General features: G+C 31.9%; 1 protein-coding gene across 27 annotated transcripts in view; it reads right to left on the bottom strand.

The window, feature by feature from the left end:
- The window catches only part of LOC129805674 (tensin-2), a 253,929-nt gene that overhangs the window by 113,864 nt on the left and 115,929 nt on the right, over window positions 1-24,136 (bottom strand). For 24 of the 27 annotated variants that reach the window (XM_055853723.1, XM_055853735.1, XM_055853738.1 and 21 more), the window contains exon 3: window positions 6,218-7,255. The exons of 1 other annotated variant lie outside the window; for it this stretch is intronic. In XM_055853723.1, the coding sequence (XP_055709698.1) occupies window positions 6,218-7,255 (1,038 nt within the window). Of the gene's footprint in view, window positions 1-6,217; window positions 7,256-17,632; window positions 17,799-24,136 lie in introns of all 27 variants that reach the window. 2 more of the 27 variants (XM_055853748.1, XM_055853750.1) reach the window with 1 other exon arrangement.

The following is a 24,136-nucleotide window of genomic DNA, read 5'->3' as shown; positions in this document are numbered from 1 at the left end:
AAAAATCTTTATAATTCAGCCGTTAAGGCCTGATTTTCGGAGACCTTAATTAAAAAAAAAAACTTACTTTTCGGTGACAAGTTTTCTCAGAGTACCTATATTCATCTGACGTCAAAAAGCTAAATATTTCCTGTTAACTGATGAGTTAAGCTAGTACTTCAATGGTACATTTTTTTCTGCGAGACCCACGTAACCCCTTAAAACAAAGACTTTTTTCTTAACATTTTAATGATGTCTTTAGGCATTATTTATATAAAGAGGATCTTCCTTTAAACTTAATAATTGTAAAAGTTTTAATTATAAATAAATTCTTAGTATTTTAAATAATATATTAACTAAATTTATTTAAAAAATGAAAGAAAAACACTATATATATTTTGTAATCTTTAAAAAATATTATATATTGCAATGCCACATTTATTGAAAAACATAGGAAAAATTTAGTGATTATGAAGCTTGCGATCGTACGAAGCACGAGCACTTTCCCTTGAATTTTATTAAAACATTAAATAAAATTCAATATTATTTTTACCAAAGTGCCAACAAGTATTCCCTGCTAAAAAGATTCCCTTGACCCTAATAGTTTTCTAATCCTTTAATTTTTCTTTCTCTGTTATTTTAAAGTTTTTTTTATTATTTTTTCAACTAAACAAATATCAATAAAACTATAATTTCATTTATTAAGTTTTTGTTTTTTATTTTAGCGCATTTACAGAGGCTGTAAAAAGACCCTGCAGAAATAATTATTGTATCTCAACGTTTCTCTGACTCATTAATTAATCATTTGCTATTGGAATATTCTGCAAATCTCATCATTATTGAGATCATAAAAAAATGATGAGTGACGATGTTTGGTAAAAGATGTTTAACCCGTAGTCTGTGAGTGATGTCAATTTTCTTGACAAGTTGAAGAGAATTAAAATTCAACCTTCACAATGAAACTTTATGTACCATTCTTCTCTTAAGGCTATTTGTGTGGAAAATATATGTTTGGTCAAAGTGGAAGAACTTGTGTAATGAAGAGTGATGATTTGCAAATATTTTAAAATGCATTCAGTGTAAATAATAGCAGCAACTACAAGACATTAGTCTTCTCGCTGCTAGGTATATCATATATATGTATATTTTGGATCTTTCAGCAAGATTATGGATGGGGGATACGAATGGATAATGAATGAACCAGGTGATTGTTGGCCGTGAAAAAGCTTCGATGAAAAGCTTTTTCGTGGTATTCATGAATGGAACAATAAATCACTGTGCAACGTACATAAATAAATATTTCCTATCATATAATGCAATTAATTGTCTAATTAATTGAAATTATTGGACAATTTGTCAACTAAAGTCACAACATTTGCCATGTTCGTTGACTATTGCTCATTTCCCATTCTCGTTATAGTGGCAACAATCATGCTAATGTTTCCTCCTTGTTTTCTGATGCTCAGGCAAGTGCAGGAAAATTTTGTTAAATGGCATCTCAAGTAGAATATGAAAAGAAATGAACCTGCTTCAGCACTCGAGAAGGTGTCATTAATCACACGACTGATCAGCAAGAGAAGCCATCTACTCTTCACCTCCTCGGTACACGTGCTTTTGGAAATATCTCTTTGGATGATTTTCTACAGCGTCATCCACACAAAAGGGGAAGACATACACAATTGACGCGGTAGGAAGAAGCAATTTGTAATGCCAGACGCTTTTAATCTCAAATTCTAAACAGCACCACACAAATATCCCATCTTTATTTCTCACATGCTCTTTTTTTATCATCTTCAACTTATTTGAAAATAAATAAACCGACCATTGGGTGATTTAGCAAAAGTCATCCCTTTAGCCTAATGATGATGAATTGCTAGTGGAAATTGCTGATTTTCTAACGTACCGAGTGATGGAACTAAAAATAAACACATCATCCGGCCACACCTTTAATACCATGGCCTCTGACCCCCTGTGGATGCCCCCGCCCTGTCCCCACCCAAAACACTAAAAAGCTCAAGAACTAAAGAGTGCCTGTCAATTTTTACATGACTTTACCACCGAATAATATCTCTTTGAGAGGGTGAACAAGGGAAGCGCAAGTGAAGTTTTAAAGGTACACCACACAGCCATTCACCAGCAATTCAAACTGTAATTATAAACTATATTGATAGAGAAACCGGTAATCGCCGGGAAATGAGATCTCTCAAGGAAAACTCATAGACTTTTCCCATTTCCTGACGATTTCTGGTTTCCCCATCAATATAACGTATGGCCAGTGAAATCTGCACAAAAGTTTGAAGGCTTAAAAAAAATTAAAATGTATACCAGTCACTTTTATATCACTTTACAGTGTTGCCAGATGTATTCTTAACATGGACATAAAAGTTTTCCTAGATTTAGTTAGGAAACATGGCTCCCACAAATAATACTGAAGAGTATAGACGAAAATTAGTTTGTAATTTTCAGGACAGTCATCCCACATTGAATAAATCTGAAGTCGTAAAACATTTTGTAACTATGGGAATATCGCGAAGGAGTATTTATAGCATCCTGTCGAACTATGGGAAGCGAAAAATCACTACACGAGCTAAGGGATCTGGAAATTTTAGCACCCTTAGTCAATCGAAGATGCGGGCTCGACTTGCAAGTTATAATCCAATAAAGTTGCAAAGTCGTACCGTGAGCTTGGTAACAAACTTGAATGTAGCAAAAAAACGGTGAAGAAGTATCTAGAGTCTATGGGAATCAAGAGGAGAACCAGAAAACCGAAGCCAGCTGTTTCAGAAACTCAGGAAAAGACTCAGAAAATTCGTTTGTCTCTTTTGATCCAAAATATTTTTCACGCTCAGAACGACATTGTTTGTGTCATGGACGATGAGTTCTATTTCACCATGGATGGTAATAAGTGGCAGGGGCAGTATTATTATGTACGTGACGACAATGTAGACAAGAAAGTTAAGTACGTTGAGCATACTAAGTACCCGAAAAAGGTCCTTTTGTGGCTTGCAATCAGTGCTGCTGGAATGTCTGAGCCCGCGTTCCTCACAAAGAGTCTAACGCAAAATTCTGACGTCTATATGCCTAAGTTGGAAGCTTTCATCAACAAGTATCATCGAAGGGACAATGTGATCTTCTGGCCAGACCTAGCACCCAGCCATTACTCAAGGAAGACAATGAACGCATTGGAGGAACTTGACATACCTGTTGTCAAGAAGGAAGAAAGCTCCCCATAACGTCCCCTAATTGAAGCCTATTAAATCATTTTGGGCTAATATTAAGTGAAAGGTGTATGCCCGAAACTTTCGACCCAAAACCGAAGTCACGCTGAAGGGAAAAATAAAACAAGAGTTGAAGAAGATGCCAACATCCACATTTTCGAAATCAATGGCGGAAGTTCCCCGAATGTGCCGAAAAGCTCATCGGATCGGATCGGACCGGATTTTTTCCTGAAATAAGTTCATACATATACCTTTCAAAACATGTAAAAAAGTTATAATAAAACTATGTACAAATATTAGAAAATTCTGTTTGAACTTTGTGCAGATTTCACTGGCCATACATTAGTTATCCTCACGTTGGTTTTTTTTTGTTTTTACTGTAATTATAAACATAAATTGTAAAACTGTTACAAATTTTCGGCATATACGATCTGTGATTCGGGATTTCTGCCGTTTACCTGATGAGATCGGTCGTGGTAAATCGGCGGCAGCCGCAACCAAGCATTAATTGAGAAGAAATATATTGAATTAAATTGAATATTAATAGTCAGCAGTTATATAAGAATTTATAGAAAAAAATTAAGTAGGGGATGTGAAGCACCTTTGAAAGTGGGACAGCTTTGAAATTACTATTTTTCACCTATTTTTAAATAAAATTGTGCCTCATCGTGATATAATTTAGCTGCACAAACAGTTTGAGAAGTTAAATTACATTGCGATATGGCTCAGTACCATTTAAACATAGGAGAAAAACCCAATTTCAAAGCTGCCCCACATTCAAAGGTGCCCCACTTACCCCTAGTAAAGACTTATTCAACAGAAAATTAAAAAAAAAGTATTTTACATTCTGACTTGAATAATTTGAAAGTTGAAGTAATTTGGAAGTTTTAGACTCACTTCCTCGAGTAGCTCGTGTTTCTCGAGCAATTTTGAGAAAACTCTTCCAGGCTGTTCAGTAGATTAACAGTGCAGTTTATTATTCTCTTCAACCTTTTTTTTGGTTTGTTTTACATTCATAAGCTTTTTCTCCTTCCCTTTAAGCTTTCTGATATCTATTCTTCTGCCTCTGTTTTTTCTCTTAAACTTCACTGCACATTTGTAAGAGGGATATTCCCTAATTTGTGTAGTTTGTAATAAATTGAAATTGAAAAATTGAAATTGAAATAATTCCACTGAGTCATAGAAGAATTTCGTTCAAGAAAGCCCTGTAATGATCGACACTAAAGATCGTACTACCACCTCAATTTAACAATTTTTTTTTTCTAGAAAATCATTCACTGAGTTTCATCAATTGTCGTATGCAAAATGTATTACATTTAGATTAATAACACACATTATGCAAAAGATACTTCGTGAAATTCAACAAATAATTTTTTAATCGCTTTATTTTAAAATGACAATCTGATGTTTAGTGTGAATCTCTCCAGCGCGTCCATTATACTCTTTGGGAATTATCACAGTTTTTTTTATTTAACTACAAATCATGAATTATAAGAAATCTGTCAGATGCTTCCTTACAATACGTAATAGATAGAAAAGGCTTTCAATTATTGAATGATACCGGTCTTAATTTCAAATTATTTAATTTGAAATATACTTTCAGTTTAAACCTCTTACATTTACCAGATAGAGTTCCAAGTTAAAGGAATTATTTGACTTAGTGGAACATATTTTTAATTAAGGGAAACATCTGAACATTTGAAATCCAAGCATTATTATTAACTGAGATAGAAACTGACAGTCTCAAAATTGACAGACTCATACTCACAATGTTCTAGTTAGAAAGTTTTAAATTCCGATCACCTACAGTAGAGTTCCTCAAATTTGAAAATTTGGGGGGTGTAGATGACATTTCTCACTCCTCAAATTTGAACAATATTTTCAAAATGGTAACGGAATTCATGTGAAATGCGCTTTACCTAAATTAAGATAAATAACTTTAGAGAATATATCAGTGTAATTTGTCGTGAAATAAATGGAATTTGTTGCGGAAGTTAATATAATACGATAATAATGAGGAAACACTAGAAAAAATATTTCTAATTGAGACTTCACGCAAAATTTTCATCACATAACCTCAAATTTTACCTTTTGAACTCAACCGTCGTTCAAATTTGAGGAGTTCAAATTTAAGGAACTCGACTGTACAATCAGTTTTAAGAGTTCACAGTGCGAGTCCTAAAGACTGCAATTCATAACTTCATTAAATGTAAACCAAATTTACGGATGAATTTAAGGCTTATACAACGCAGGTCGTGAATAAGCATGGCAAGCAAGTGAACCGTAAGTGGTAGATCAGAAGATCGTAGAAATCAGTCTACAAAATCGTGCTGATCTCCCCAATCAGTCTACAAGATTGCGCCGATCAATTTCCATGATTATGTTGATTGGAACCCAAAATAAACCGTGAGTAGTAGACCTACTGTTTACTCCCTGCCTAAACGCAACATTTACGGATCGAATATCATATATTTATATATGAAACATATAATACAAATCGAACTCAGATTTTTGTCAGACTAGTATCATGTAAATATGTTATAACTCCGATGTTGTTGCGGACGGGAGGCAAGAATCTGATTTAAGTGATACCAGGTACTGTTCTGTATTAGTTGAGATTCTTTACAATTTCAGCTTTTTTTGTAAGTGTTTGACAGCTGTCAAAGTATTGTCAAGGCAAAGCTGATTGCATTTAACTCTCTTTTATCTGGATGATTGGGTACGGAACTAACAGATAAATATCCATTTGACAGCTGTCATCCGGATATCGGATTATTGAGTATATTGCATTGTGCTTCTTACAGCAAGATTCAAAACAATCATGTTCTAATCTAAGAGATTAAATTTTAAGTATATATATATTTTTTATAAAATTGGACATTCTATTAAATACACCACTTTCACAAAATATCTCTGCCTTGATCACAGTTTGTGCCTCTAATCGAAAATCAATTCTAAAACTTTTTACCGCAGGAACTTTCTCACCATAATGCCCTATGAAAAATCAATTCATCACTCACCCCTCTTTGCTCCACTTTGGCATAATCTGGCTCATCGGATTCATCGTAGCTTGACGATGTGGGATCGTCAAAGGAGGTCTCAGAAATTGACGTGTATTGCTTCCGACGAATGGGGACACCTATCACAGTTCCTGGGATGGGACTCCTGGCACCACTACGACTACTTGTGCTGGATGTACGTGAAATGTGACGGAGACTCTGGGGACTACCACCATCGGCATCTTTGGCTTTGACACGAATTTCACAGACATCATCTAAGGGTTCCACAATGGCTAGGATCTCATCGGGTTCACTGGCTGGTTCAGGTACAGGTGATTTATGTGCAGATTCCTCAGATGTTGAATCTGGATTTTTCTCTTGTGGTTTATCTTCGGAAACTTGTTCCTTTGTCTCCTGGTTCTCAGTGATTTCTGGTTCCTCAATATTGGTGATATCTTGGACAATTTCTTTCTTGGTATCTTCAAGAACGGTGTTTTCATTTATATCTGTAGCAGGTACTGAATGGACATCGGCACTTATCTGAACTTGAACTTTCTCTCCACTGTCTTCTGGTTCCTCATTGGGTTTTTGATCTTCATCTTTGGAAATATTTTCTTGAGGATCCTTTGAGACAGTTGCTGATTGCTGGTCTTCAGCGACTTCCTGTGTTTCTTGTGGTTTACTTTGAGGTTCTACGATAACCAAAGGAGTTTCTTGTTCCCCATCATTTTCAACAATTCGCAATTCAACACTTTTCCTACTTGATCTCTTCTCAGCAATTTCTCTGCTCCTCCTCTTTCTGCTCAGGCCATTTGGTCGCCTGATGTCACGATTATTGTATTTGTATCCCACCTTTTGACCACGAATCCTCATAAATTTCTCCTCTTGTTGCTGCTGAAGCATCCCATTTGGATGCAGATCACTCGTCTCACCATCGTCAACCTCTCCGGCACCCCGGCGATAGAGGAAGGCATAGACAGTGGGAAATGCCACCTTCTCATGACCACGGTTCCACTCATCGTGAATCAAGAGGGTTGTATCAGTATATCGTGTCATTGGCTGCAAATATTTAATTGACTTTTATAGCACAAACTCTAAATCAATTGTTCATGAGATTAATATTTTGACGACAATCATGCATGATTTTCTTCTTTTTTTTTCTGGTAATTCTATTTGTCCACATAATTCTTCAATGCTAAAGCACTAAAAAAAAATCATCCAAAATAAATTCTCATTTTCAATAAAGACATGAAATATAATTATCTGCCCCTCAACATCACACTTGAAATTCCCATTGTGTCTGTGATGTTTGCACTCTTTGGCTCGATGTGTAAATAAATTTACTTTAAATAACACACAATACTTATTTAAAAATGGAGAAAAAGAGCGTGTTTGCATGACAATTTGTTGTTAGTCAGATCGTGGTTTATTTATTAAAATTTGGCATGAATTGTGTGAAAAAGCGCAAGACTTAAGCTGTCGAAGAAGCCCAAGAGTATACAACAAAAACCACATTTCACAGTTTTTTTTTACCACATTAAACCGTAGTTGAAATATTGCTCTTTAAATAAATTGCTTTTTGAATTACAAAAAAGTAAGATAAAAAGTTAAATTTTGAATTAAGATATTGAGAAATTATTAAGAAGTTATAGAACTGTTCATTAAGATTTACTACTCTTTTTACGGTTGAAATTGAGAATGAGTCTTCAGGACAAAAAAAACTGCAAGATTCATTTTATTGGTACTAAAGTTTTGTGCAGTATAATTGCTTTATTTAACCAGTAAGAATACATAACTGATCATCATAAAGTAAATTGTATACAAATTTATTCAATGGTTGATTTTTTGTCAATTTATGAAGCATAAAGATGCATCCAGTAAAAATTGCAATATTAACCCTCAGAACTATTTGTTGAAATTTATGAATCAGTAGTAATATATTTAGTAGTCAGAAGATATTTTAAATTTAATTAGGAATAATAATAAAATTTGTAAGCAGCTGAAATAGCTGAAAGGTGTGGTAGAGTAAATTTTCAATAATTAAAAATAACAGCAGGTGTCTTAAATTATTGAAAAATCCGTATACCATTAAAAAACTGATCGTAAAAAATGTATATAAAAATATCAGCAAATGCAAATCATTCGAATATATATTTATTCTTCATATTAAAGTTCAATCTGTCTAAGTTAATTCAAAAACTTTTTAATTTATTGTTTTAACACTAAACCTACCAAGACCCAGTCAAATTGACCGGTTTAAAATTAACACATATATCACGGTAGAATATCACTATCAAACTTTATGAATTTTTTTAAAATATGTATGTCATATATTTTTCAATGTTTAAATTTTAATTTTTTGCTCTTTTCCAAGACAAATTTGTTGAGTATCATATCCTACCATGGTTTGTAATTTGACCGAAGAACAACCGCAAACGCTCGGTAGGTGTTTAGTGTTAGGATTACACAAAAGCTAACTACCAAGGTTCGTAACTTATTATTGTAGAAGCTGGTTCTTCATTAATATTTTAAAGGTATTTTTTTAAAAAATGCCGATCACTTTCTCTCTCTGGAACGGGATCGAAAGAGTAAGTCTAATAGACAGAGGAGTCAGTCTGATTGGTTCGACCGAGGAGACGGGAGCTTGGAGCTCAGTGTTCTGAACCCCAAGAGCGGATAATTGGTTATCCCAGTATAGGAACTCTTATAACAGTATGACAATGTCATATGACAAATTTTAATGGTTAATTCTGATGTAGAAGAACATTAAAGCCTATCAGTGAGCATCTAATTCCCATTGTAAGTAGCTCTCTGAAGCTCTTAAGTGACTAAAATGAATCGGTTTTTTAATTAGTTCTTCCGAATTTCTTGAAAACTACATAAAAATGTTTAAATTTGTCATAAGACATTGTCATACTGCTACAGCATCCTCTACCAGGGTTCAACACAACATTATGTATTATAATAAATTTAAGTATTATTACGTTTCCCAATAATAATCATTTTAAATGCTGTTTTATAACAAAAACCATTTTTTACTGAATAAAATAAAATATAAATAGACCATTTGAACTTTCAATCGACACTACTTATACTGATTGTATTTTATTTCAGCAAAAAGCAAATAAGAAATAAAATATTAAAAATTAGCAAGATCACATTAAATTTTTGATCACTAAAAACAGTAAATCTATAAAATCGGTGCGATTTGTGATTTGAAATCATCAAAAAAGAAATTGGTTGCAGTTTAAAAAGCGTTTAACCCTTTAATGACGCGGCAGTTTTCGCGGACCGAAAATCAGCTATAAAAATGAAACCGATAAACAAAATCAGTAAAAGGTCTTACATTTAACCTTAGAAAATCGAAAGAGTCTGATTCGGTGTATTTTCTTCCTCTACGAGCGATAAGAGCAAAAATAGCCCAAGAATTTTAGTAATTTTTCTGACAATACCAATGAATGATAATTTTCACTCTGACGAAAAATGTTATGTTTAAGTATTGTAGTTTTAATGCCCAAAAGGGTTTTGCCTAAAAAAACGTGGAAGTATAAAAAATAATTAAAATTAATTTTCATTATGAGAATTTAAAAATTCGTCATTTTCTAGCTTAAAAATTTACAATATAACAAATACCTGGAGACTTGCAAAAAATATCTTAGATTCCTTCAACCTTCTACTTTGCAAAAACGTACAAACATAAAGAAAAAATAATTTTAGGTAGTCAGGAAAAATTATTTTCTTTATGGGACACCGGTGTTTCAATCGTCCTTAAAGGGTTAAGCTTCACTGTTTAACGTCCAAAATAATTCAAAATAATAAAAAGCCTAAATTTCTAAGTAATTAATCAAAAACTAAACTGAAAATTTATAATTACTGTTAAAAGAAATATTGAAACTTAAAATAAAGAATAGGCTGAGGGCTCATTAGCAACAATCATTCTTTTTTTTATTTTTAAAGATTTTTACGATGAACAACAAAAACAATCGTTTCCCAAATTCTATGGTATTTTTCAAAAAGATGTTCCTATACAAAAATGGTGATAATTTTTTTCATAATGTGAATTCAGCTTAGTTTAAAAAAGCTTGAAACTTTGTTTAAGACGAAAAATCAAAGATATTCTTCAGATAAATAATGAAAAAATAATCTTTATCCCATTTAAAACGAAATACGATCTCGAAACTTAATAAATTTACATTCACTTCCAAATCCGAAAAAATATTTTTCTTAAATTACAAGATGGAATATCAAGTGATTAGTTTAACGAAAGTAAAGTGCTTCTAAATATCTTGGAAATTCTTTTCAATAAAAGGCTTTCTTTGAATACCAGGCACAGTACTTAGTTTAACGAAAATCCTGAAATAGTTATAATCTGGAAAGGGTCCAAATCCCGAACGCCAAAATCCCAAATAACACGAAATTAACCATTGTTTTCCAGAGCCAATATCCCGAATTATTAAATTTGGGAAATTATTCTACACAAAATCTCCTTTGTATAATTTTGTGCCTTTCAGGATTCTGATCATTCGGAATTTTCGTGCTGAGGATTTTCGATTTTAGATTTTTGGTTTTCAAGATTTTCAAGACCTATTTGGGTTTAGGGTTTTTCTTGATTTTGGCGTTCGGCTTTTGGAATTTCGGGATTTTGGATTTTCGTAATTTTGATTAATTCGAGATTTTGGCTTTCGAGATTTCGACCCCATGCAATATTTTGTCGCATTTTAGCTTTCCCGGATTTTGGCATTTTTGATTTTTGCTTTCGGGATTTTGACTTTCGCAATTTTGAATTGCACCGTTTACTGCATGTAATTCAAACCTGAGATACATACATTATAAAATGAGAGCTTTACAACTTAACCCATTTTGTTCCCTGTGAAGGTGTGAAAGATCTGCGCCTTATCTCTCAATGAAATGGAAAAATTAAGTATATCAATTTCTATTGATTTTTTTAAATGTATTTTGAGAATTTACCGGCAATAAATTTTATAATCTTCGGATTTTATCAATAGTAGTCTCAAAAATTGGTTAAAATTACTTCAAGTAAATGTTATTACATAAATGTTAATTTATACATAAAATATTCAAATAATATATCAATTACGTAATAACCGAATTTCTCTTAAATCGTTAAATATTTCGTTTGATTAAAATCATTAGTAAATCAATTTAAATTTATCTTTTCATTCCACGTAATGTTTCTCTTTTCCAAACCGAAGTTTTTCAATTGATTTAACCCCGTACCATATCCCATTTCTGGGTTATTCTTGGCAAATACATAACAGTTCGAAAGAAAGAATTTTGCTGAACCACTTGCCCATGTGCAAATAATTTATCTGGAAAAAAGGCATCTTGTAACAATAACAGAGAGTGCTAAAGAGAAAGAAAAGTGTCTAGACATCAATAAACATTGCAATCGAGCACACCATCACATGAGGCCCCCATGGAAGTGCTCGAGATGGAATTCAATAGAATCCCTTTTCTCACAACTCCTTGTCCCCTTCTTCTGCTCTTCGGTCTCCAGAGATTTTTCTCCTCCTCAACTCTTCGATTGCAATCTCCTTTTCCTCTCCCTCTCATGAAAATGGCCAGAGAGAAACAAGTGTTTTCAATTGCATTCCAAGAACACATCACAAAGCATTTTATTATAATAGCTCTCGCGAGCCAGTTTTTTTTTAATGCTTGTATTTTATGATTAATTTCCACTTTAACTTGACATCACTTCGGGGAAATCAAAGAGATTCATTGAGAAATATTGCTTCAGGGGACAAATTGGGCACATGCGATGCGAATCGGTTGAACTTTTGAAATTGGCCTCTATCCAAGACGCAAACCGCTCATTAGACGAAAGTGAATAAAATTTTTTTGGCGCCAAATGCTAACACGCCCAAGATATTCGTAACACTAAAAATAATCTTTTAGGCCTATTTTCACTCTTACTCCAAGAGAGTGAAGTTCTTTGATATAAATGTGCGTGACCTACATTTCATCAAGTCGTCTAAATCGGATTTGATCGTCATTTTATTGGGCATCAATAAATCGTAAAAGTGGAAATTCTCACGTAATTGAAACATCATTTAGATGGCAAAAAGGGAGAATGGTAAATGCCTACAAATCACGGCATAGTTGAATGAAAGACATGAAAGAGCATTTTACTTCAATGGAATGGTAATTAAATGGACACGATTTATGATCTATGTCGATAATTTGTATATTTTCATCCGCACAGCATCTCATGTCTTCGCAGAGGCATCACAAAAAAAGGCAGAACCAATACATTGTAGAGTGGGAGAAATTCATCTTATTTCAGCTAATGAAATACCCCCCGCGAATAATTCGATTTGAACCACATTCGGTTAATTTGCATATTGATTACAATTTTCGTGCAATCCTTAAATACGTTTTCTCTCTTTTTTTTTGCATTTTCTTGTGCGTGTTTGACAATTAAAAAACTAAAAAATTCTGACTTGCACAATCTAACATAGTATTTGATGGATAATTTTTAACATGATGAGAAGAATTTTCATTGAGAAGCAGTTAATTTATAGAAGCTCATGACTCCGACCATTAATAATAATAGTTTCTCTTTTGAGATGTGTTTGCATCTTCTAATTGCTGAGAACTAATAACTATATGATGTGTGGTTGGTGAGAAAAAATGATGATGGTGTCAAATGTCACGCGAGTTTAGTGTTTAACGTGATGGTGAATTCATCTCACTATTCCTTTTCACTAATTTACACCACAATTAATTCTATACTGAAAAGCCGTATCAAATTATATAGCTCTTTTACATTTGCTTCACTTGTCTGCAAAAAAGCTAAATTTATAGCAGAATCTCTCACAATGCCCAAACCTAACAATTATTCTTGAATGTTCGCAGAGGGATTTCTGTGAAAAGTTATCATTATTGTCACTGATTTTTTTAAAAGAATTATTGGGATCACTTGATTGTTAAATTACATGGTATAATATTTTACACGATAATTTTAATAAAGTAGAGCAAAGCACTATCCATATGCATTTGATTTAAAATATTAAAAAAAAATTGGTCTCGTCGATCATTTTGATTCGCAAGAGCTTTCAATATTCGAAATGCTTTTAATCTCTTAACAAATCAGAGATCGTAATTGAATTAAAATATTTCACGGGATGATTCCCCAGAAAAGCTATGCAAGCCATTGTGAGGAGGCGTCAACCTCGAGGCAGACCTAGGACAATGTGGCTGAATCAAACTCAGAATCTTGCCTTGGATCGCCTTGGGATCGAACCCGAACATCTTCCTGAAGTGGCGGAGGATTGACAAGCGTGGGCTGTTAATTTGGATGTCATGAGCCCACGACCCCAATAGGGATAAGCGGTTAAAAATGATGATTTAATAAAATGTATTAGGGTAAGTGTGCCTAATTCCGGCCAGCTTGCAATTTTGGCCACCTTTTTTGTACCTCAAATTTCCATGAATTTTTAGTTTTTACGTACTCTGAAGATTATACAATGCAAAAGAATAACAAAAAATGTAGCTTCGACAAACGAGATGACGTGAAAAAGATATTGGAAGAATTCCCAAAGGGCAAGGAACTATGAGAATGAAGGTGGCCGAAATAGGCCACAAATGCTATGTCTATATTTTTATTAATTTTAAAATGTATTAAGAATGATTTTAGAGTAAATAAAGACGGTAAACTCTTTGCAAGGCTCCAAGCAACAATCTTACAAAAGAAAGAATTAAAAAAAATCAATTTGTATTTAAAATATTACATTTCAAACTTCAGACTTTGACGCTTGCATGCAACTATGCTGTAATTTGTCACACTTACCCTATTAATTTACATGTAAATATTGATTAACGCGATTTTTGACAAAAATCTGCATTGTAAAAATTATATTTAGAGAAATAACATTTAAATTTAAATAATAAAACACCTAGACTCTTTTACACTCTTTTAAAACACATTAACACTCTTTTAAATTACGTGAATTTCAATCGATTGAAATTTTACCTCCTACTCTTTCAAACTGAAATAAGATATAGCTGTCTCTTTCTGTCAAATTAAAATTGAAATTTGAATTTTCATTTGACAGAAAGAGACAAACATATCTTATTTCAGTTTGAAAGAGTAAGAGGTAAAATTTCAATCAATTGAAATTCACTCAATTGAAAAGATGTGCCAGCACCGCCAGTACCATTACTTTTGGTTTTTTTGGCAATAAATTTAACACTGATAGAGTTTCTCTTTCAATGGAACGACTGTTGGACTTCCTTAATAAAATCTGCATTTAAACAAATTTAGGCCACGCCCCTCTAAGAATTTATAACGAAATAAGGCTAGGATATATTTACATATTCAAAAGCTAATAGGAAGTTGTATAATACCTCCGGATCTTTTGAAAAAAGAAACTTTCACCACTACAATTTGAGAAAATAAAAATAGACCACGCCTTTTTTAACAATTTTAATTGTAAAATTAAATTCAGTTTGTTTCAGTTTAATTTTAATTCGTTCATCAGAAAAACTTTCCTTTTCTAAAGGATAAATGTTGTTAATTCATCCCTATCCGTAGACTACGTTTATACTTATTCTATGTGTTATTCCCAGGTTCCCACTTTGTTTTATTGGACTGAAAGGTATTCGGTAAAGGAATATTTTGTGAAAAAAATCATAAGTAAAATCACACTATATAAATTTTATGTAGAAAATACAAAAAGTACTCCATCATTTTTATCATTTTTATTCTGAAAAATTGATCATGCAAAGACGGTAATGGCCGTTATTACTCAAACATGAATTCCAGTAACAATTTTGTCTGTTAAACTTGTTTTTAAGAGCACTATAGCTAAAAAACAGTTATGTTAATAAATTGAATTAAATTGGAATATCACAGGGGCGTCCGCGCGTCCAATTTGTAATTAAGCATGACATTTTGAGCTACTTCTCAGATTAAAACGGTGCAGCTCAATTTATACAAGGATATTATAGATTTATTAAATATTAAAAATTTAAGAATACGCGCTTCATTGCGAAAACCTGATATGGGCGTGACCAGTATTTTTTATGGGCGGGGCTTACTTAGGAGATCAAATTCTGTTAATGAAAATATGAGAGAAGTTCAGTAAAGTTTCTTTTAATATTTTGCTCTACTAAAAAGAAAGTTTACTCAAGACAAGTACAAAAAATAATAAATTACATACTTTTTAACTTTCATCGCAAAAAAAAACACTTAGACCAGAATATAAAGCAAGCTGTAATTTTTGAGAGTATGTTAAAGATTAAGATATTAAAAATTTTATAAAGCTCTACATTTTGCATAGAGAAGAGCCTTTATCTTGCAATTTACTGAGTTTTGGAAATAATGCATTAAAGTCAAAACATAAAAAAGTGTCTCAAACATATCAGCTCTTCCCTTCAATGAGAAAAGTAAATATTTTATTACCTATCAAGAAAGTTGCGTAAAAAAATCATATGTATATTAGACAAGTAATAATAACACAGCTTCATTGAACTCCAGAGGGAGAAACCGCTCTCTGAAAATTAGAACTTCTGGAGCATCAAAAACCATAAAAATTCTGCAAATATCGGAGTAAATTTGAATATTGCGCCCGAGGGATGAACAAGAATTAAAAGAAAGAAGCCCTAAAAATTTGATAAATGATAAATTATTTATTTTTGCTTGAGGTATACCATTTTCAGACGCTTCAAAGGTAGCCGTTTCAAAATAAATAACCAAGAATTTCGCGAATTTATTTTTTGAGATTTAAATTTAGCTAACCACCTATTCATCAATAACTTTATCAGTTCGACAATCTTTGAACTTGTATGGATTTCACATAATCCGGTATAAGAAGTAATAATAATAAAGTTTTAGAGATATTCTTAATTCTTGGTTCGTGCTCAAAGCGATACCAAAAATTTAAGATATTATTTTTCTTTTTATTGAAATTCTAAATTCATTTTGAAGTCAATTTAGCTTTAAAGATTCGGTTCATCACGCAAATCAATTTGTTTGCCAACGGAATTATAATTTTTTACCTGACTTATGAATATGTATAAGCTAAAATGTCTTCATCTATAAATGAACATTGGAATAACAAGTAAATTGAATATAACTTAAATATAGAGCATCAGTTTGCTACATGTAATTAATGCAAATTTTATGGTACTTCAGTTCATGAGCTTCTGCAGATGAAACACAGGTTTAATCGTTAAAAGTCGAATACATTTAAATGTGATAAGTAAATAAGGTGGAGTCAATACTCATGGCTAAATTAAGCATAAGATAGCATAAATCTTTAATGGTTATATTTATTTATGCTTAGCTTGAGGCATGCATAAATGCTTATTACTATTATTATTATTTTTGCGTTGTAATGAAGTAAAATTTTGGATGAAACTCATACAAAATAGAATATAAATAGGTGTATTTCGTTGCGCTTTTTAGAGCATCTTCCTAAAGATCCTTAAAAAGTTAATTGTTCTAACTGTAATAAATTTACCATTAGTAGCCATTTTGGGCCTCACTCATCAGTATCAGCTACCTTTTAGGTTGTTAATAATTGATGAAAATTACATATACACAAAAATACCAGTTTCAATATTGTGTATTACTGGTTTAACATCCATATTTACATTTTTAAAAAAAGGAGTGTTGATTATGTAAAAGCACATTATGCTGAATATAGAATAACTATATAAACTCATAGCGAAAAAGTTTCCACTTAAGGCCATTCCAAAACTCAATAATATTTTTTTAAAAAAATTATACTAAAAGGATAATAAAACTTGCTTTATTTTATGAAGCTTGCATTACAAAAGAGTCTAATTCAAGGAGGGTGGCTATGGGTCTAACACTCCTTAAATAGTAACCACTTACGGCCATGTCTGAATTTTGGAACCAACTGTTTAAAAACTGATGTGAAATAGATAATAAAAATTACTTTTCTTGTAATAGAATGTAATTTTGGAGCATTTAACATTTTTTGAAAAAAAATAAAAATTATATTTTGTTTGAGAAAAGTAGAATAATACGAATAAAGTTCTTAATTCCTCCTGTACATCTGTTAAATTTATGGAATCCAGTTCTTACAATTCATTTAATAAAAACATAAGAAATAATGTAAATTCTGTAATTTTTTTAAAATTATATTTTCAAAATCAATAAAGTTTTTTGTAAAATAGCCATATGTCGACTAACGGCTAAAATGCATGTCACCTCCCTAATTAAATCATATAGAGATTGTTTTTTTTTTGAAAATGAAAACAAGAAAATTTAAATTTAACTCACAAATTCAGCTTTAATCCCACAAACTTCCTGTCCCTCTCATCTCTGAAGATCACAATCATATACTATAGTTTTTGGAATTTTGAAGCTTGAAAATTATGCGAAATATAGAATTACCAGAATATGAAATGAGATTGACATTAACATTTATGAATTAATTTGCTTACCGAAAGATCCATTTTAGGGAATCACAGCAATATATTCTTCTTCTCTGATCCATTTATCTTCAACCTGTTTTAACCACTTTGTTAAGCTATTAAGCCTTTTATGAAAAAACTATAACTTGGTCTAAATTGATCTTAATTCTCTGTTTATCTTGTGGCGGAAGGTGTACTAGAAAAGGCAAACAAGAAAATCACCTCATTTGTTGCACATGAGAAGAAAAAAGAACTTCAACTGTCGATCGTTCAAATGGTGGGCAATTAAGATTAATTTCGCGCCCACCTGAAATCAAGTGAAGGCTACAAAAAGAAACGATTTTGGAGGCAAAATAAGAAGTGCAAAGTGCGCTTTCGAGACATTTTAAAACACAAAACACTTGAAATTTCTCACGATATCAAGTGTATTTGGAAGATGAAATTAAAATGCTTTTTTTCTTGGAGAGTCACAATCCACCTACGTAGTTATCAACTCCTCCTCTGAGCACTCATCCTCATCTTCATTTATTTTTGGACCTCACCGTATTTATTTCGGAAACTAAACTTTTATAATAAACTCTATGAGACAGCCACTTCCAGTTTTTTTTTTTATTATTATTCCTTTCTTGACTTTTATTCGATTCTTTCAGCATGTTTCGACTCTTTTTTCTTTTTGTTGTCAAAGAATGACCGCTTGTGGGCTTCTACTTTTGGAAGTTGTCTCCCAAGAGAGAAAAAAAAGAGTTACACCGCGAGAAAGAAATATTTCCTGCGTACAACACCACAACAAACGGTAAACTATGCCCACTAAAAATTAGTTACAAAAAAAAAAATTTTAAAAAATCTATCACAAAATTCATTTTTCTCGCATTCATGCAACCAATATTGATTTACAGGTCACACTCTCCAATGGAATATTTAATTTTGTAGCTAAATATTGATTCTCGTTAAATCTTCCTTCTCTCACCATTTTTTTTAACCTTTGTTGTACTAACAACAAACACATTAGGGTTTGTACTTTTCTGGTTCTCCTCTTCCAGAGGAATAGTCAAATCAAGGGGTTGATAGCTTTCAATAAACAAATTAATAGGGAAAAATTCATAAGTTTAAGAAGAATGTAAGATAGTTTTTCTGTAGATTCTGTTCAATCACTTTCAAATAGATGGTTTTTCGAATTTTAGTATAAATTAAATAAAGAGAAAAATAGAAATACAGTGGGACCTCGATAGAGTCAACTAATTATTTCCAGGCCTTTTGACTAAATTGGATTCGATGACTCTATCTCTATCTCTATGACATAATTATCGTTCTAAATTTCACAAAAAGAGCAATAAAACCAATTTTTCTTATTTTCTTCTTGTTCTGAAAAACGGGTGCTAAATGGTTACAGATATCTACTTGGAGTCTTCTGATGACCCTCTAATAAATCAACCTGGGGATTATTATTATGACCCTCAAGTCCCCCCTACCCCTCCCCTTCACTGCCAAAATCGTTTTTTTTGTGATTACAGGAAAATACGTCATACGGGATTATAGGGCTTAATAAAAAAATCTTAAGGCATGAGAGAAAAGACAAGAGGACTTTCAATCGGTCAAAACGCTTAAAAACACGAAAAAAATATTACGGGTTAATATACGAATTTTATCATAATATTGTTTTTCTTGTATTAAAAACGTTACATTGATACACCAAAACACTGATTTTAATTTCGATAAAGTCATACAATATTATTAGTTCAAAATTAATGGAAAAGTTGACTCTATCGGACTTAATTTGGGTCCAAGTTGACTCTATTTGAGTCCGTAGAGTAAAAAAAAATAGCTGTTGACTCTATCGGAGATTGACTCTATCGGGGGTTGACTCTATCGAGGTTCCACTGTATTTTCATTATTAGGTTTTTTCCTTATTCCATTGAGGGGGAAGGGCTAAAACTTAAAATTCTTTGACCAAAACTTATTTTACTTATCGTCCTGAATTGTGGTTAATACCCTTTTACAATTTTAATCATAAATGGGAATCATAGGAACCTAACTCATCGTTATGTAGGCCACACCCTCTATAATACTTTTATCAGAAATACAATTTTTTTTCAAATAATAATTCCAGAAATACTCTACAAATAGGATAGTAATATTTTAAAGCCATATGTCAAAAAGTTTTTCATTTATAGCCCTATATTTAGGCTAAATCCCCCTTACAATTTTGTATGTGGATTCGATCTAGCGGATCTAACTCATCACTATATAGGCCACGCCCAGTGTAAGACTTTTATTAGAAAAACAAAAATTACATCAAGTAGAAATTTTGAAAGCGCTTTACGAAAAGAGTAAGAATATTTTGAAAAAATTTTAAACAGAGAAAAAATCTGATGTGAAAAAAAGAAAAAAAGAAAAAAAAAAATTTTTTTTGAAAGCCACATCCACTTGTTGTTTTAAATGCCTCTAAACAAAACTCTTACACAGTAAAAGAAAAAAGAGATTATAAGGATAATCATTGGTTTACTTCTTTTTACTCATTGCTATAGTGTTGCACAATATGTACTTCAGAAAAAGGTGTATAATCTAAAAATGTGTAATATTAATTTCGTATAGTGTTGAACTGTTTAAGAATTACACATTTGTGTAATTCTGAATTCTCGTATTCTGTGTGAAAAGGAATATTTAAAAAATGGCTAATATTTTATTGAAAAAATGTGGTGAAGAAATGCCTTTTCTTTACAAAAAAATAGGGAAAAAAGAGAAAAACGTCTAAAAATATTATTTTGTTATTGGGGGTCGTCGAAGACCGGAAGTTGATATCTCTTACCGTTTGATCTCTAGATCGAGAACAAATTTAAGGTCAAGTAAAAAAATTTTCCGAAAAAAATTATTATAAATCGGTACTTAACCGGTTTCTTACCGATGAAGACCGATACAGCCGGGTTCAGAATTTCAATACCTTTCCAAAAAATCCAAATTTAACCAAATTGGTTGAAAAATAAGCCCTCTAAAGTCGTAGACCTTTGACCTTCAATAATTCAAATTGGCGAATTTTCCGGTAATAGGTATGTTTGGGCAAAATGTTCGCCTGGACTAGCACTAAAACATATCCGAAAATCATTGAAAAAGCTTGGGTCAATCTTGAGAAATATCATATGTTCTTTTTTAATGAAATTGATAACCCCTTCGGAAAGAGTCTAGAAAATCAGTCAATATTTCAATTTCTTAGCAATGTACACATAAAAATCATGGCATTTCGAGGGCTCAAGTGAGGATTGTGTGTGAGAATGCTTGAGGAGAAAATGTGTGAAATAATCAAAAGTATTTTATCTTATTTGATCTTTTGGACATACGGGTGTGTGAGGTGAGAAAAGAAAAAGTGTAGTGAGAGAGCGAAAGAGCGCCCCATAAAAATATACGGAAGCACCCATAGAGGATCAATTAAAGATAAATGGTAAAGCCCAGCATAAGAGCTCCTTGGTATCCCATCCTCTGATGGAGCTGAAGATCAGCTTCAATAGAATATTTTCTATTAAATAACAAATAATATGTGAAACACGTCCATCTCGATAAAGAGCCTTCTCATATGTATGAGCAACAATATTAACAAGGAAGCAGTTTGCTTACCGATGGGTCATTGAGATTATATTGCAATATTTCCTTGCCCCCGTGCATTTTGTCTTCAAAGTTATGCCTCTTTCATCCACCTTTAGTATTCATATTAAATTACTCCCATGTCTATGGAAGAGTGAAGAAATATACAATTGGTATGGTCAAGTAATTGGGAAAATTTTCTCTCTTTTTTTCTTACCAATATTATTTCCCACAAACAAATCGGAGAATTTAAATTACCACCAATACAGTGAAACATGCTTGGTAATGTAATAACAATAATAAAAAGAAAATATAATTTCTTATCGATATACAAGAATCTTCCGCGAGCCACCATCTCAAAAGAAGACACCACGGTGCAGTGAAGAATTTTGCAATGTAATAATTTTTGAATTAAATCGACAATATCCCCTTCATGTTAGGCATTATATATTCCTTTTGTTACACAGTTTCAACAGCCATAGACAAGATGATTCCACCTCTTTGGTACATCGATATTTTTGCAAAATACCCAAGAAATTGCAATGCTGCAATTGTACATAAATATGGGACAATTGTCGCTTCAAGGAGAAATCAAGAAGGAAAATAGGCGCAAATCTCTCTCACATTATTTTCCGTTCTCTGGCTATTGCAATCATCTAGCGAGAATTTTTCATCTCAGCTTAGTTCTTTTCCAATAGAAATATTCACCTTTCTCCAGGGGAGCTACTCACTGAAGATCCCATCAATAAAGCCTCCGATGGGAATTGCATTAGACGCATTGTTCGTTCATTTATCGAATTATTGTGCAAAATACATCTTTTTCCAGAAGTTATAAATATTCAAGATATAAAGGAAACAAGCCTTAGTATAAGGCTGATAATAAAATTATGAAAGATTAGTCATAAATTATAAAAACATCAGTCAACCAAAATTTCCATATAATTTGTTATCAATGTACTGATATTATTAAATAATGCTTTCTATGAAATGTTTTTATTGTTGTCATGACTTTTAATTGCTATTTTTAGAAGTATTGATTGCAATAATATAAGACCCTCAATTTTATTATTGCTTATCTATTGCATTTAACCAACAGATCTACTTCATTTTCAGAATATTAAAGAGATAATTCAATAATCTTGACCATTTCTTTAATTTGAAATTATAGGGTAAGTATGCAAAATTCCGGCCTGCTTGCAATTCCGGCCACTTTTTTTGTTCCTCAAATTTCAATAAATTTTTAGTTTTCACATACTCTCGAGATTATACAATGCAAATTAATAACAAAAAATGTGGCTTCGACAAACGAGATGACGTGAAAAAGACATTGGAAGAATTCCCGAAGGGCAAGGATGAGAATGAAGGTGGCCGAAATAGGGCACCAAAGCTATGTCTACATTTTTATTCATTTTAAAATGAATTAAGAATGGTTTTAGAGTAAATAAAGACGATAAACTGTTTACAAGCAATACTCCTTAAGGAGAAGGAATAAAAAAAAACAATTTGTTTTAAAAATATTACATTTGAAACTTGAGGCTTTGTCGCACTTACTTAATACGTAAGACTGCCGCAAATAGCGATAAAATTTTATTTTTTCTTTCAAATAATTATTAAAAAACAAAAAATGCTGGTCAAGTGATTATGTTTCGAATTTCGAACAGTGTTTGTGAAAAAAGTACAACCTTTTACGAACTTTTTTGGGGTTATAAGATTTACGAGCATTTCGTAAGTCCAAAGTAAGTATTCACATTTATGAGCAATTTAACAAAATATTTTTTGTGTGGTCTTGATCTATCTAACGTATGCCAGCGATTTCACAACCGAACTCTCTGCGAAAACGGCAATAAAATTATTCACCGGTATATAAGTCCTGTGAGGAAAATAATCGTGTTTACTAATCTTTTTTATTCCCAATATTATTACAAGATATTAAGCTTTGAGAAGTATTTTGACAAATACCGTATATAACCAAATATAGAGTAAGATGGGGTAAATTGGAATAATCAGATAGAAAAATGAAAAAATAGTACATTATTTCTTTGTAGTTTTCCTTTTCTCTTTGACTATCTGAAAGACTGAGAAAATCTAAAAATTCCAAAATGGACATGATTCCGAATTACCCCATCTTACCCTATACTCAAAAGCTTATACAAAAAAATAAATAACTAAATTTATATCGCAATAAAATTCAATATTGTCACCTTGTAATAAAGTAACAAAAAACTTCAAAAAAAAAGTTCCAACATATTAACTAAACGGATTTCATATTTAATGACGTCGTACAAAAAATTTATATAAAGTTTATGGAACAATTATCTACTATTATTAAGTATTAGCACTGTAAGTAATTAAACATTTCAAACACAATCAAAAATAGTAAGTGAGATTGTTGAGAATCTTACCTAACATAAGTACGTATCTCGTGCTATTTTTTCAAATTATACTAGTATATTATATTATTTTTGCCTTTAATTAAATAAAGGCTACTTCATTAAATGAGAGAATAAAAGATGTTTAGAAAGTAATTTGGAGTAGGTATTTAAAGAACTGCCTGTTAATGGAAACGTTAAAGAGAGCAGTTATGAGAGAAATCCGAAAAAGTTAAAATAACATTCCGAAAACGTTAATTTTACCCTGCGGTATTGATCCAAAATCGGTGTAAATATTACCCTTTTTAGGTGTATTGGGGGTTAGAGTTACTCTTTTTCATGTTAATTTTACCCTTAAAAGGGTGTAAAATTAACACTAAAAAATGTTGATATATTTTTACACCTAAAAAGTGTTAAAGTTATGACGAAAAAAAGTTAATCTCGCCCTCTTTTTTTCTCAGTGTATAAACTCCAGTTTTTTCGATTTGTGATACATCTGAAGACCTATACATACTTACGAAAACTGATAGGCATTTGGTCAAATTATTATTTGATCATAATCACATTAAGTCGTCTCTCGGCTTAAAACCGT

This window comes from Phlebotomus papatasi, chromosome 3 (genome assembly GCF_024763615.1).
Source record: "Phlebotomus papatasi isolate M1 chromosome 3, Ppap_2.1, whole genome shotgun sequence".
Taxonomy (NCBI): Eukaryota; Metazoa; Arthropoda; class Insecta; order Diptera; family Psychodidae; genus Phlebotomus; species Phlebotomus papatasi.
Note: the sequence above shows the minus strand (reverse complement) of the source record. Positions and strands in the feature narration are given on the sequence as shown.